Source organism: Phyllopteryx taeniolatus, chromosome 6, assembly GCF_024500385.1.
Source record: "Phyllopteryx taeniolatus isolate TA_2022b chromosome 6, UOR_Ptae_1.2, whole genome shotgun sequence".
Lineage (NCBI taxonomy): Eukaryota > Metazoa > Chordata > Actinopteri > Syngnathiformes > Syngnathidae > Phyllopteryx > Phyllopteryx taeniolatus.
Genome location: NC_084507.1, coordinates 9600976 through 9616280, shown reverse-complemented (window position 1 = coordinate 9616280; position 15305 = coordinate 9600976). Strand labels below are relative to the sequence as shown.

General features: G+C 42.7%; 1 protein-coding gene across 4 annotated transcripts in view; it reads right to left on the bottom strand.

Moving 5' to 3' along the window:
* LOC133479563 (CUB and sushi domain-containing protein 3-like) overlaps positions 1–15305 on the bottom strand; it is a 283130-nt gene that overhangs the window by 64780 nt on the left and 203045 nt on the right. For all 4 annotated transcript variants that reach the window (XM_061776717.1, XM_061776718.1, XM_061776719.1 and 1 more), the window contains exons 50-55: positions 10172–10357; positions 7306–7500; positions 6257–6430; positions 3506–3679; positions 2229–2402; positions 457–642 (exon numbers count right to left, since the gene is read on the bottom strand). In XM_061776717.1, the coding sequence (XP_061632701.1) occupies positions 457–642; positions 2229–2402; positions 3506–3679; positions 6257–6430; positions 7306–7500; positions 10172–10357 (1089 nt within the window). The remainder of the gene's footprint in view (positions 1–456; positions 643–2228; positions 2403–3505; positions 3680–6256; positions 6431–7305; positions 7501–10171; positions 10358–15305) is intronic.

Below are 15305 nucleotides of genomic sequence, written 5' to 3'. Positions count from 1 at the left end.
GATCTCCATAAATATCTTCAGTTCCAAAACCTACTGTGTATCTCTTGCATTGTGTTTTCATAAAATACATTTGCTGTTGTGGACAGAGATGTGAAGTCATTTCTTTAAGCACTGTGCACACATTACAATGAGCTTGATGTTTGAGAGCAACATTACAATCTCATATACGGCAGCTCATCAAAGGTTTGTTGTTTGAACTAAAGTGGTTCATTCTCAGAGATTTGCTGTAGTTTGAACAAGTATTCCATGACACAATCTATTGATTAGATACCAGAGCTGCTAGTTTCAGAAAATGCTCCGAGTTGAACCATTAATGTGTACTGTTCACAACAATTGTGTACAGGATAGAGAAGAAATGATAGACACAGTAAAACTCCTATAAATAGGACAGAGAGAGAGAGAGAGAGAGAGAGATTGCCAAAAGATGGGAGAAGCATGATAAAATAACCATAGTACCAATGCATTCTGGCAGAGGTTTGTCCCAGTGACCAGCTGGTTGGCAGGTGAGCACGGAGGAGCCAAACAGGTAATATCCAGGGTTACAGTCATAGAACACCACACTGCCAAATGTAAAGTTGCCATGCTCAATCTTGCTTTCACGGATTGAATTGGCGGGAATGCCAGGATCTGTGCAGTTCACCACTGTATGGAACATCAAAAGAAAAAGGTAGTGTAGGTTATTTTTTATTTGATCCATTTATTTAAACTTTCCAGGTAAGGCAATTAAGAACAGATTCTCATTCGCCTACCTGGGCACGAGGCAGCAGACAACAAGGTAAACCAAAGCAAAATAGAAGCAAAGGCAAAAGTAGGTTTTTACAGGTAAAATGATATGCTACACAAAACCATTGCTTTATAAGGTGCTGTAAAAAAAAATAAAAATAAATAAATGTAGGTTGAATCACACAATGTCAAGCATGAGAAAAACCTCACAATCTTGTCAGTTTAATCAAATGATATCTTATTTTGGTGTGTTGCCTTGACTACATCTACTACTACCATTTTATTTAAACATGACAAAAAAAAAACCTCAAGAAATCTTTGTAAATTGACCCACCTAGTCACCCCTTTTTAGATGCCTCATTTGAATAAATGCCACATGCAACCATGTACGCGTAAGCAAAATTAAAATAGAATTGACACGACCTGAGGAATATTTTTTCAACTGGGTCTAGGCTATATTAAGCACAGTCAGTAATTGGAACAGCAGACACTTTTTCCTGGAAACAAAGGAACTGAAAGCATCAACTGCCAGACATTCGCAAGCATCCATTTTCAGAGAAGCTTAAATCTTCAAAATGACACTGCTGACAAGGTTTTTCAGACCATTGAAATACGATGAGGGTGAAATTAAGTTCAGAGCTTCATCAAATTGCATCAATAATGCAAATGCTCTGCAGAGTTGGCTTACTGTGAGTAATTATAGCTACTTAAAGACATATTTTGACAAAGGAAGGCCTAATGACAGATGAATATGATTTTAATATTTTGTTTACTACCGTTAAGTTTGTCTTTATGGCCTCATTTATACTCATAACCACTTTTTTAAAACTTAGTTTTCTTACATCTGTCAACTAAACTCACTAAGGTAAACTGTTTTGAACTACTATACAGAGGAAAGGAGCTCTGAACTACACGTGAAAAAAAATCAACACACCCATAAACAAGACCAACAGTCTCTTTTCCTTCCTTTAAGGGAAAGCTGGGGAAAAGAATTAATATACTGTAAATAAGGATGGTATGATAATTCCATTGGAATTGACTGAGGCAATGTTGGTGGCTCTGAGCCCCACAACCACCAAGCGGTACAATTTAGTGTACTTAAATACTGTATATAAATTTCAATTCTACCATTTGCATTCTAGGGCATGGGGGTTGACGGGCCCATTTAGAACGCGCGACGAGAGAGAGAGAAAACGCTCAGATATCCATATTTGTTTTCCCATGTGCACCAAAATCATCACACTTGAACCTACTCTATATACATTTCATGGAAATCGTCATGATTCAGGCTCACCCGCTGGGTGGAGGTAATAATTGTAAATTGTACAAATGTAGCTGATGAGTACCCTACTGCTATTCCGTACCAAAGAGAATAAGTTCATTCTAATTATTACACTTATTTACAGTATAAACCTATCCTCATTCCTCAGCTGCATTGGTAGGGTACCTACCTCCCGCAGTTGTACTTTTACACAAGTATTGTAGCAAAATGCTATAAGTTTCACCTCTACATGTTGCAGGCTGCTGGCTCCACTGGCGGTTAGCCTGGCACTGGGCTGAAGAAGGCCCCTCCAATGTGTAGCCTTTATTACAGGAGAAGCGCACCACGTCGTTGTAGTTATAGCCGTCGCCGATGGTGCGGCCGTAGATGGGGCTGCCGGGGTGGCCACACGTGACAGCTGGTATTGACAAATATCACCCAGGGACAGGAGAAGAAGGCAGAGGAAGAGGAGAGAAAAGGAAGAAGAGGTGTGGTGGAGAGAGAGAAACTTACTAAAATATGATCGAGGGGAGGTGTTCATTAACACCTATCATAAAAGAAGGCCGTTACCATAAAATTACCTTCACAGCACAGCACAGCAGTGAAATGAAAGATCATTATTTGATGTGTTTGTGTGGGGAAGTAAAAACTGTCTTCCAGTTAGTCAATAGGTTAGAATCATATCATGGGGACGACACTGGCATATGTAATACGCACACATTAAAAATAATAATAATAATAATAATAATAAATAGAGGACATGGGAAGATAGTTCCCACATTTTTTCAGCAACAAGATCAGTTCACGTGATTTGTTTACATTATAACAATGGACAGCTGGTTCTTCCATCCATTTTCTTTACCGCTTCTCCTCACTAGGTTCGCGGGCTGCTGTAGCCTATCCCAGCTATCAGTCCGCAGAACTGTGAGGCAGATGTGCTAACCAGTCGCCCACCGTGCCACCCAGCTGGTTCTTATCAGAATAAATCAATTTTCCATACCGCTTATCCTCACCAGGTTTCGCGGGCGTGCTGGAGCCCATTCCAGCTATGTCTGGGCGAGCGGCAGAGTGCACTCCGAACTAGTTGCCAGCCAATCGCAGGGCACACATAGAAAAATAACCATTTACACACACATTCACACTTATGGACACTTTAGAGTTTTCAATGAACCTAGCATGCATGTTTTTAGGATCTGGCAAGAAACCGGAACACCCGGAAAAAAACCCACGCAGGCACGGGGAGAACATGCAAACTCCACACAGAGGAGGCCGGATTTGAACCCGGGTCCTCAGAGCTGTGACGCAGATGTGTTAACCAGTCAGCGAGCATGGCTCATAATAAATGTATTTTATTATTTTAAATTGTATAGCTCAATTCCGCAAACAAAAGCAATAAGTACAGTCATTGTTTATTGTTCTCTTAACAGGGGCACAAATACATAACAAAACAATAGACAAAAGCCCATTCATAGGGCTGACTGGAACACTGAACTGCCAGAAAGACTAAGTAACGGTACTTACAGATACACACTGGGAGCTGTCCAGACCAGTTGTGGTCCTGCTGGCAGATCCGGACGGAGGAGCCAATGAGCCTAAATCCAGAGTTGCACTGGTAAACCACAGTGTCTCTGTAACCAAAGTTCTCCCCGATCACCTGTCCATTCACGATCTGCTCAGGAGTGCCACAATGACCAGCTGAAGGAAGAAGAAAAGAAAAATCTATATATCTTAGACAGAACCATGACAAATACACCATGTTCAGAATTATTAGGCAAGTCTCATTTTTGACCATTATTTTTATTAATCACAAACCACAGTGCTTTAGGGTAATCCAAAATGTTGCTAAACCTCAAACACAAATGTTTAAGAAAGTAAAAGTGAGATTTAAGCTTCACTTAGGAAAATATAAATATGTGGACAATTAATAGGCAACTATTAGTGTGTAGAATTATTATGCAACTAAATGAAAAACTAATTTTTCCTTCTCACTTTTTTACTTTCATTTGTTTGAGAATTATAAACAAACAACTCAAATCTTTCCAATAGAAACTGATACATATATAAAAGTGACCAATGCAGCCACCCTTCTTTTCAATAACGGTGGAAAGCCTTCCGTCCATGGATTCTGTCAGTTTCTTGATTTATAGTCAATCAAGCTTCTGTGCAGCAGAAACCACAGCCTCCCAAACATTGTTCTGAGATTTGTACTGTTTTTCTAACACTGTGTATCTCCTTTTTAAAATCTGTCCACAAGTTTTCATGTCAGGTGAGGAAGGAGGCCATGTCGTCACTCAAGCCTTTATTGGCCAGCCACGCAAAGGAGTACTTGGATGCATGTGATGGACCATTGTCGTGCATAAAAATCATGGTCTTTCTGAAAGATGCAGACTTCTTCCTGTGCCACTACCTGAATAAAGTGTCTTCTAGAAACTGACAGAATATTTGGGAGTAGATTTTGAAACCACCCTCAACCCAAAAAAGGTCCAAGCAGCTAGTCTTTACTAATACCAGCCCATTCCAGTATGCCATTCTTTGCTGGCATTTGAGTCTAAATGGAACTCTGTGCCCGTTAGTGATCCAGCCACGAGCCCATCCCTCTGGTCCGTCAAGAGTCACTCTCATTTAGTCAGTTCATAATGCCTTTGAAAAATCTGTCTTCAGATATTTCTTGGCCCAGTCTAGACACTTCAGCTTATGTGTCTTGTTCAGTGGCGGTCTTTTTTTAAGCTTTTCTTACATTGGCCATGTCTCTGAAAACTGAACATTTTGTTCGAGGTATTCAAGGTGGGTTGCAGTTCTGAAATATGACAGAACTTGCAGATAATTGGTTCCTAGAAGCTTCACTCTTTATTCTTCTTAAATCCTTGGTCGTTAATTTGCGTCTATTTTTCTAAACACGTTTCTTACCACCCTGTTGACTATTCACAACAAAACATTTGATGCTTCTGTGATCACACACGAATTTCTTAGATATTTCAAGAGTGCTGCCTCCCTCTGAGATACCTTTGATAATTTTGGACTTTTTGGAGTCAGTTAAATCTTTTCTTTTTTTTTTGGGGCCCATTTTGCCAAAAGAAAAGATTCCCAATATTTACACAGACCTTTATATAGGGTGTTGATCTCCTTAGGCAACACCCACACTCATTGTACAAATACGCAGCACCTTCTATGCTTGAATCCATTAAGCATTCAGGTTTATCCAACTAGGAGCTAGGAAATATGCCTAAAAGTCATGATATGCTCAAAATACTTACTTGCCTATTATTTGGCACACGTTGTAAGCATTGGTTGGTTACTGGTTTGACAGTATACTGCAGTTTTAAAAAGTCAGTTTTAAAACTGCTTACAATTTCCCTCACCAGTATGAGCTGTTTTTATTTATTTTTTATTTTTTCTCAAGTCACCAAAGAAAGAGTAGGTAGGCCAAGCGTTAGCCACGTGTTATTATGTAGCCCACTTGAGTTCTGATGGCAAAGATGGCCAATTAACTGGCACCGTCCAGTTAGTGGAGGTTAAAACACAATTTGAACACATTGATGTCTTATTAAAAATTCAATGTTGCTATCAAAGTCATCCTATTTCACAGTAAACATTAGATATCTTTCTTCAGTTCATTTCTTAGCATTCATACATCTAAATTCAAAAAGTCTACAGTCCCATGTCTGGTCATTATACATGTTTAAGTTTACCCAACACAAACCCCCACCAAACCGCTGGAAAAATGTGTTCATTTACTTTCATGTACCGGTTAATTTCATCAGTTACAAGGAAAATCTAGATAGTTGTATCGCTAACTGAAAGATAAGACTTCCTTTAATTAACTCGATTTTCACTTGAGTTTAGTGTTGGTTAAACGTATGCCTTTGAACACCATGTATAATTCCTGTGTGCCATACTTTCAAGGTTAAAATATATTGTTCAAATAACATGATGAATTAAATCTTCCATTAAGTGGTTTATTCAAATAAACAAAAATGATCAGACAGCTGAAGGGCATGTTTCTTTACAGAGAAAAGTTTTTAAAGTTTTATCACTGTGCTCAACAAAATTAGGTGACCATGTTGATTTCCCACATGCTATCCAGAACTAGAGCAAACTCGACATATTTCTAAATCGTTTACAACCATCAGCCACAAGCACTTGGCAAGTGAGCCAATAACAGTCATCCACTGGTTCCCCAGCTGTTTCTGGCTCATTTTGGCTGACTATAAAGCCCCAGCTGCTTTTGCCACAAAATGTGACTTTGGTTTTGCAATTTGTCAGAACACTTACCCAGGCACTGAGTGTCTGTTCCACTCCAAAGTCCGGACAGGAGACACTCTCTAACAGTCGATCCAGTTAAAACATAGCCAAGGTTGCAGCTGAAAATGGCTGATGCTCCAAAGGTAGTCTGAGTGCCGATTTTCTTCCCATTAGGTGGAATCGGCAGGTCGCCACATGAAGCGACTGCAAGAGATAAAAAGGGAGAAGATGGAAAGGAAGGGGAATGAAATACAAGGAGGATGCATGGCTGTTTTACACGGACTGAAATACTGTAACAACTGACCTTATGTATTGGGGATAGACTCACTTCAAAACCTGGCCATTTTTTTCTAAAACATGTTGCATAGTTTACATGCTGCTGCACTGCAAAATGCAGTGAGGGACGTCTGGTCACGATTTCTGATTTGTGTATTGCCACAATGGAGTTAATGTTGGAATATTGTACTCAATGTAAGTAAAACAAGAGCACATTGACCATTGAGAAAAGGAAAGGCATTCAGAAGTTTCCTTCCATTTCCAGACCCGAACAGTGAGCTATAATTTACAGCCATATTACAAGCTGTCATCCTAGACAAGACTCAAAGGTAGTGTTCACAGGGAGAGTAATGATGGGGTTTACCATTGTACCAATATTTTTTTCCCATTACAAAATATATTCAACTCTTTCATTGCATAGAACATGTCATGGCAGGCATTATAAAAAAACAAACAAAAAAACCTTTCTTTCTGATCTCCTTTACAAAAATATCTAAGCCAGGCTTTTGGCACAAATGTGAAAACTACAAAAGTGAGTCGCTGAGCTGTTGATTAAGTACAATAACATATTGATTCACTCAGGCTCATAATAAAACAAATCTATGAAACTGAAGCCAAGCAAGAAACTTAAAGTCGGGTGGATATTAATTTACAAACCCATCCATTCTATTCTACAAAACTCAGTATGCAGTGTGGGGGCCGTGCACTTGCATGCAGCTTCTCATGAATCTTGTACTTTTTTTGGTTATGTCCTCTTATTATACTGTATTTGCTTCTTTTGGAAAACAAAAATAATAACTCACTTCTGCATCGGGGCCTTTCATTTCTCCAACTCCAAACCCCATTTGCCAGGCACTGGATGTGAGCGGGACCAACACGAAAGTATCCCGGGTTGCAGGTGAAAATTATTCTGGTGCCGTATTCATAGGACGACCCATTAACTATACTCCATTTCCCATGGTCCAGCGAGAAGGAGCTAAGACTGGGGCACATCATAACTGAGCCACAGCAATGTAAAAGAGAGAGAAGACATTTTTGAATGAGTTACAGGTAAATGGACTGACATCTGCTGCCATTTCCTCTGCCATTGCTCATAAACAGTGGAGAACTCATAAACATATTTTAGAAACTACATGGTGTAGTGTAAATGCAACTCATTTTTGATTCAAATGTGCTTCAGCAAACAAAGCTGTTTATGAGTTGGTACGCTCTAAAACCAAATGAATCAAAACAAAGTCAGCTGTGCCTTTTTTTCCTGCTCTGTAATGCGCACATACAGCATAAACACCAGTCCCAGTGGTAAACAATGTTGTCAATCATACCTTGCACTGACTTTCAAACTTGGAGCCACGCTGAGTACTTAATTGGCACTAGCCACCACAGATCCATTTCTACCAAGCAATGCAATTTGGTTCAATGGTATCCAGTTTTATTGTTATCTACTGTTTCCATTGTCATCAGTCATAGCGGTGTACCAGAACACTATGGCTCAGACAAGGGAAGGATAAATGCATGGTGTGTGAGTGGTTAAGTGTAGCTAGAAACACAGCTATTTGCTGAATGATAGACAATCATCACTTCCATGCAAGAATCTATGAAAATTTGAATAATACAAACATATAATTTTAAAGAATACAATGAATTATGATGGATGATAATGCAGCAAAATACTTGTAGAATTCCTCATGGTTTTTAAATTAACTAGCCGGTAACGATGTGTCTGCTGATAAGATGTTACATTATCCTCACATAACCCACGGTGGACACGCAAGCAAAGTTTAGAAACTTTAACAAATGAACTGTACAGTTTGGTGAATAAATAATACTAATCATCAGCAGGTATCGTTCAACATCTGATGCTGTTGCATCTTATCTGTTTAACAGTAGAGTCACTGCTTGATGATGTACGATCTTTGTGAACTGGACTAAAAAAATACAACAGTGCAGTACTTCACCAATTCAATGCAGAGACAATATTAATTTCCTCCAGGCAGTACTGGAGTCTGAATGTTTGTGGGTTTTTTTTGCCCAGGTATAAAGATCATTTTACACTTGATTCTATTTGAGTCCCGGGATGCACATGTCACAGAAACAATGAGTCCCAACCCAGGAACAATGAGTCCCTGCAATTTAGTAATCCTCCGCTGTATCACGGTTCTTGCTTCACGGTCCCGCTATTTTGCAGATTTTTATTACAGTTGTTACTTTATAGTTTATACAATATGTTTGTGTTATCCATTGCTCTCTCAATATATTATGTGTTTTAGGCCTGTCACGATAGTGAATTTTTTAAGACGATATATTTTCCGACAAACGATGGTATCAATGTTTTTTTTTATTCCACTGATATAATGATATTAGAGCATAATAATGCAAGTAGATCCTTTTGTAAGAACAATATACTTTTAATTCTAATTCTAAGAATAATGAACATTGACATTGTAATGTAGAACAATAAATAAAATATCCTGGATAAAAAACAAACATTCGGCACAAAAAACAAACATTTGGCACAGAGGTATAAACCGTCATTAATGCCTTAACAGGCAATAAACTGCCAATCAAGTTTCCAGTTGGTTAAAGTGCCAAGTAGCAACATTAATAACAAGTAGATCAAAGCAACCTGTTTTGATTCAGGATTTGTTCTACTTTTCAAAAGTCTGCAGGATTTCCTTAAACGCTGCTTTGTCAACATGTTCAGTGGCTACTTCAGTTACAATAGTGGGTACGCTATATTGTATATAATGTGAGCATATATGCACCGTATACACTGTCATGTTTGTATTTGCATTGTTGGGCAAAGGGTTCCATAATTGCAAGCTGACAGGAAACGGGAAATGTCCCACTGTGATTTTTGTTCCCAGCTGAAGAAATTGGGTGGGAGGGTTGTGTTTAAAATGGATTTTGTCATTTTGAGGTTTTAAGTTGTGTTGTCTTTGTTGCGACTTCGTACAAATACGGCATACCAGCTCATTGGAGTTACCGGGGGACGGTCACATTCATCTGGCTTGAATCCAAAACGTTCCCACATCATAGCGGTGGCGTTAGGCTTTTGGAATTAATTCCATTAATGGCGGTCAATTTTCTGTAACTGTGCAGCTCCCGGCTCGCCATCATAAAACTTCGCTTCGCATTTCAAACGCGCGCACGCACGCGCATGTGCACACAGACGCGCGCATGGCCAATTAGACGGAGGGTCCCTAAAGTCTTTAAATTATCCATAGGTGGGAATGTGAGTTTGAATTGTCATTTGTCTATATATTTGCCCTGCGGTTGATTGGTGACCAGTCAAGAAGTACCCCACCACTCGCCCAATCAGGCTCAAGCTCCAGCTCAGCTGTGACCCTGATGAGTACAAGCAATACTGAAGATGGATGGATGGATGGATTGATAAAATCTCAGGGACTCCTCATGGTGGCTGAGGAGTACTTTTTTTCCCCTTAATATCAAAGACACCCCATGGGGAAAAATGCTCTAACAAAGATTGGTTCTTTACAGACAGAGACCATTACGTATTTTGACAATTCACAACTAAACAAGGTTATTTTGCACGTGTATCCCAGAGAGATTTCAATCTTTAACCCTCTCCCCACTAGTCAATTTCTTGAAATCGCTGTCACCTTTTCTTGGTATCTCCCTGCCTCCTCCACCCGCTGTGTTTATACTCACGGATGCATCCGGGCATCTTGTTGTGGTTGCTCCAGGTACCGTCTGGCTGGCAGACTGTAGTCGTTAGCTCTTTGGAGGACAGCCGGTAACCACTGTTGCAAAAGTAGGTCACCCGTGTGCCGACGGAATAATCAGAAGCGAGAACACCTCCATTCACTGGCGCACTGGGCACGCCACATGACACAGCTGCAGGAAGCAAGAAGACATTTGTTGACAGACATTTATTGCGCAAACACACAGACAAGATGGATTATGCGGTGAGAAGATTCTGTCTGGAACAAGTCTATCAAGTCTCGCTTTCATTTGTTAGATGAAATGAAACCCAAATCCTGAAGCCTGAACACCTTTGTAAGTCATAAACATTCCATATTATTATGATAAATTATAATTAAAAGTGCTTTTCATCATTATTTAAACGTGGATTTATCTTTCATAGGGTTATGAATACCCCTCCTTGAGCTGTCACCTTATAGTGGTGGAGGGGTTTGTGTGTCCCAATGATCCTAGGAGCTAAGTTGTCTGAGGCTTTATGCCCCTGGCAGGGTCACCCATGGCAAACAGGTCCAAGTTGAGGGACCAGACAAAGCACAGCTCCAAAAAACCCCATGATGAAAAACAATTCAGGAAGAAGTTTTCCCTTGCCCGGACACGGGTCAGCGGGGCCCCCCTCTGGAGCCAGGCCTGGAGGTGGGGCTCAAAGGCAAGCGCCTGATGGCCGGGCCTGCACCCATGGGTCCCGGCCGGGCACAGTCTGAAAGGGTAACGTGGGTCCCCCTTCCCATGGGCTCACCACCTGTGGGAGGGGCCATAGGGGTCGGGTGCAGTGTGAGCTGGGCGGTGGCCGAAGGCAGGGACCTTGGCGATCCAATCCCCGGCTACAGAAGCTGGCTCTAGATATGTGGAATGTCACCTCTCTGGTAGGGAAGGAGCCCAAGCTGGTGTGTGAGGACGGGAAGTTCCGACTAGATATAGTCAGGGTCGCCTCCACCCACACCTCTCTGGAGTTGCCCATGGTGAGAGGCGCAGAGCAGGTGTGGGTATACTTATTGCCCCCATAACGAACACCATGTTCAAGCATAAGGGTGTCCACACGTGCACTTGGCACCAGGACACCCTAGGTCGCAGTTCGATGATCCACTTTGTGGTCGTGTCATCTGACATGCGCCCCCATGTCTTGGACACTCGGGTGAAGAGAGGGGCAGAGCTGTCAAATGATCACCACCTGGTGGTGAGTTGGCTCCGATGGTGGAGGAAGATGCCGGTCCGACCTGGCAGGCCCAAACGTATTGTGAGGGTCTGCTGGGAACGGCAGACATGGAGTCCGAGTGGACCATGTTCCGCGCCTCTATTGCCGAGGTGGCCGACCGTAGCTGTGGCCGTAAGGTAGTCGGTGCCTGTCGTGGCGACAATACTCGAACCCGTTGATGGACACCAACGGTGAGGTATGCCGTCAAGCCGAAGAAGGAGTCCTATCGGACCTTTTTGGCCTGTGGGACTCCTGAGGCAGCTGATGGGTACCGGCTGGCCAAGCAGAATGCAGCTTTGGTGGTCGCTGAAGCAAAAAACCCGGGCATGGAAGGAGTTTGGTGAGGCCATGGAAAAAGACTTTCAGACGGCTTCGAGGAAATTCTGGTCCACCATCCGGGATCTCAGGAGGGGAAAGCAGTGCACCAACACTGTGTATAGTGGGGATGGGGCGCTGCTGACCTTGACTCGGGACGTTGTGAGTCAGTGGGGAGAATACTTCAAAGACCTCCTCAACTCCGCCGACACGCCTTCCGATGAGGAAGCAGAGTCTGGGTACTCTGAGGCGGGCTCTCTTATCTCTGGGGTTGAGGTCACCGAGGTGGTTAAAAAGCTCCTTGGTGCAAAGCTGCGGGGGTGGATGAGATTCACCCGGAGTTCCTAAAGGCTCTGGATGTTGTGGGGCTGTTCTGGTTGACACGCCTGTGCAACATCGCGTGGAGATCGGGGACAGTGCCTCTGGATTGGCAGACTGGGGTGTTGGTCCCCCTTTTTAAGAGAGTGTGTTCCAACTACAGGGGGATCAAACTCCTCAGCCTCCCTGGTAAGGTCTATTCAGGGGTGCTGGAGAGGAGGGTCCGTTGGGAAGTAGAATCTCAAATTCATGAGGAGCAGTTGGCCGTGGAACAGTAGACCAGCTTTACACCCTCGGCAGGGTCCTCGAGGGTGCGTGGGAGTTCGCCCAATCAGTCTACATGTGTTTTGTGGACTTGGAGAAGGCGTTCGACCATGTCCCTCGGGGAGTCCTGTTAGGGGTGCTTCAGGAGTATGGGGTACCGAACCCCCTGGTATGGGCTGGTCAGTGCCTGTACGACCAGTGTCAGAGCTTGGTCCGCATTGCCGGCAGTAAGTCAGACTTGTTTCCGGTCAGGGCTGGACTCCGCGATGGCTGCCCTTTGTCACCGATTCTGTTCATAACTTTTATGGACAGAATTTCTAGGCGCAGCCGAGGCGTAGAGGGGGTCCGGTTTGGTGGCCTCAGTACTGGATCTCTGCTTTTTGCAGATTATGTGGTTTTGTTCGCTTCATCAAGCCGTGATCTCCAACTCTCACTGGAGCGGTTCGCAGCCGAGTGTGAAGCGGCTGGGATGAGAATCAGCACCTCCAAATCTGAGACCATGGTCCTCAGTCGGAAAAGGGTGGCGTGCCCTCTCCGGGCGGGGATGAGATCCTGCCCCAAGTGGAGGAGTTCAAGTATCTTGGGGTCTTGTTCAGAAGTGAGGGAAGAATGGAACAGGAGATCGGCAGGCGGATTGGTGCAGTGTCTGCTGTGATGCAGACTTTGTATCGGTCCCTTGTGGTGAAGAAAGAGTTAAGCCGAAAGGCGAAGTTCTCAATTTACCCGTCGATCTACGTTCCTACCCTCACTATGGTCACGGGCTGTGGGTCGTGACCGAAAAGAACGAGATCCCCAATATAAGCGACCAAAATTAGTTTCCTCCACAGGGTGCCCAGGCTCTCCCTTAGAGATAGGGTGAGAAGCTCATCATCCGGGAGGATCTCAGAGTAGAGCCGCTGCTCCTCCACATTGAGAGGAGCCAGATGAGGTGGCTGGGGCATCTGATTCGGATGCCTCCCGGACGCCACCCTGGTGAGGTGTTTCGGGCACGTCCCACCAGGAGGAGACCCCGGGGATGACCCAGGACATGCTGGAGAGACTACATCTCTCGGCTGGCCTGGGAACGCCTCGGGATCCCCTCGGAAGAGCTGGAAAGCTCCTGCCCCTGCGACCCGACCTCGAATAAGCGGTAGAAAATGGATGGATGGATGGATGAGGGTTATGAATACAGACGGAAAAAGTAAGTGAAACTTTTGCAAATTTCTGATAAATTAAATATATAGTATTTTGACATAATCAAATAGAACCAGTACAAGTAAAACCAGTGGCTCAAATACCAAGTCCAATTCAACTTTTATGTAAATTGTATAGAAGATTTAGCAGTGTTGAGGGATATATTTGCATGCCACAAAACCACAGAGCTAGTAGCACTCCTTAGGTCCCTTCGAGCAGTCCAGTTTTGAGTTATTTTTACCTTTTTGCTCAGATTCGGCAACACAGAAATAAGTCCCTCCCAGTTCTATGTCAACACACCACTATTGTTTGCAGCATCACATACTGTAACTGTCTGTCCATTCAGACAGAGAAAGGAATCTGAGAATGAAAACAAATCTTAAACGTGTAGGCAACTCCCCAAAGGAGGCGATGCGATCAAGGCACAGGTTGCAACTCTGGAACTACATATGCGTAAACAATCGAAAGGGAGACCCTTCGGAGTGTGTGAAAATATGCCATATATTTTAAGTTACTTGATGTTTTAAAAAGTCAAATGCTTCAAGCACAGTACAAGGGCATGATGGCATGATATTTGCTGAATATTGACAATGAACATTAAAGGAAATATTTTTGGTAGTGCGTTACTACTGGGATTGTACATAAAGGTTATGCAATACAGTACTTAAGCAGTCGTAAAGTTTCCTATCTTTGTGATATCGTGTTTTTAAAAAGATGAGCCCCTTTATTTTTATAATGTGTTTTGTTTTACGTATGGTAAACAACATATTTCAGCCAGCATCTCTCCAGCGTTTTGAGAACGAATGACTCACACACAAGACCTTCCACACAGTCGTGAGTCTATGCCCTACCTAGCCTGAATCTAGGCGACAGTGACGACAGTACTTAAACCGGATTTAAATCTAGGGTTTCAAAGTGTTTATCTTTTGAACCAGGTCAGAAAGATGGGACGAGAAGAAAGAGTGCAAGGAAACCAACATAGCAGATGAGCCACACTGTATGGGAAGAATTATGCAAACAAGCAGATAATGAAATAGAGCAGCAATGGTGGCTGCAAACTGAGAGAAATCAAAAGGTCCATCTGCCAATATGGCCTGCAGCCATTACATTGCCCTTCATGACCCCAGGGAGAATCAATCAACATCCATTTGACTCCTGCTTGCTCACAATTCAACACATACTGATTACAAGCCTGAAAACTGTCCTTCATGCCAATTTGGGGATGAGGGTTCGCATTTGTTCCAAATGAAATTCCGTTACAAGATCAAAGGACATGGAGTGTTTTTGGAAAGTGTGTCTCCTAAATGATAAAAAACAAACAAATTCAGATGTATATACGTTACTCATACCCTCATGGATACTGTTGTAGCATACATGTAGAATGGATTGTAAAGAATAAAAGGGAAGACGCTATAATTTCATCTCTCCCATGTAGAAGAACGCAGATGGACAATATTGGCATAAATATATCAGCATCATTTGCAGCTGTTTGAGTTCATGTGTTTTGGACAAGCTGTGTGCAATTATTATGCTGTTGGAATACATCCCAGGTGCGAAGTGCTTTTCACTCACATTAAAGTCCTGCACATACATTCTCAACAGAGGCGGTCAGCTGCAGCAATGCAGTCACAGTGCTGAACTGACCCGTGCTTTACTGACCCCAGTCTTAGCCAATAGCTATTCCACATAATAAGGTTAATTCACATTATAGCAGATACATAGCGACGCTCTACTTATGTTTACTATCTGAGGATTAAATTCATTTTCATCCAATTATTCATGACATATTTTACTGTATTTGCATTCAGTCACAATCTC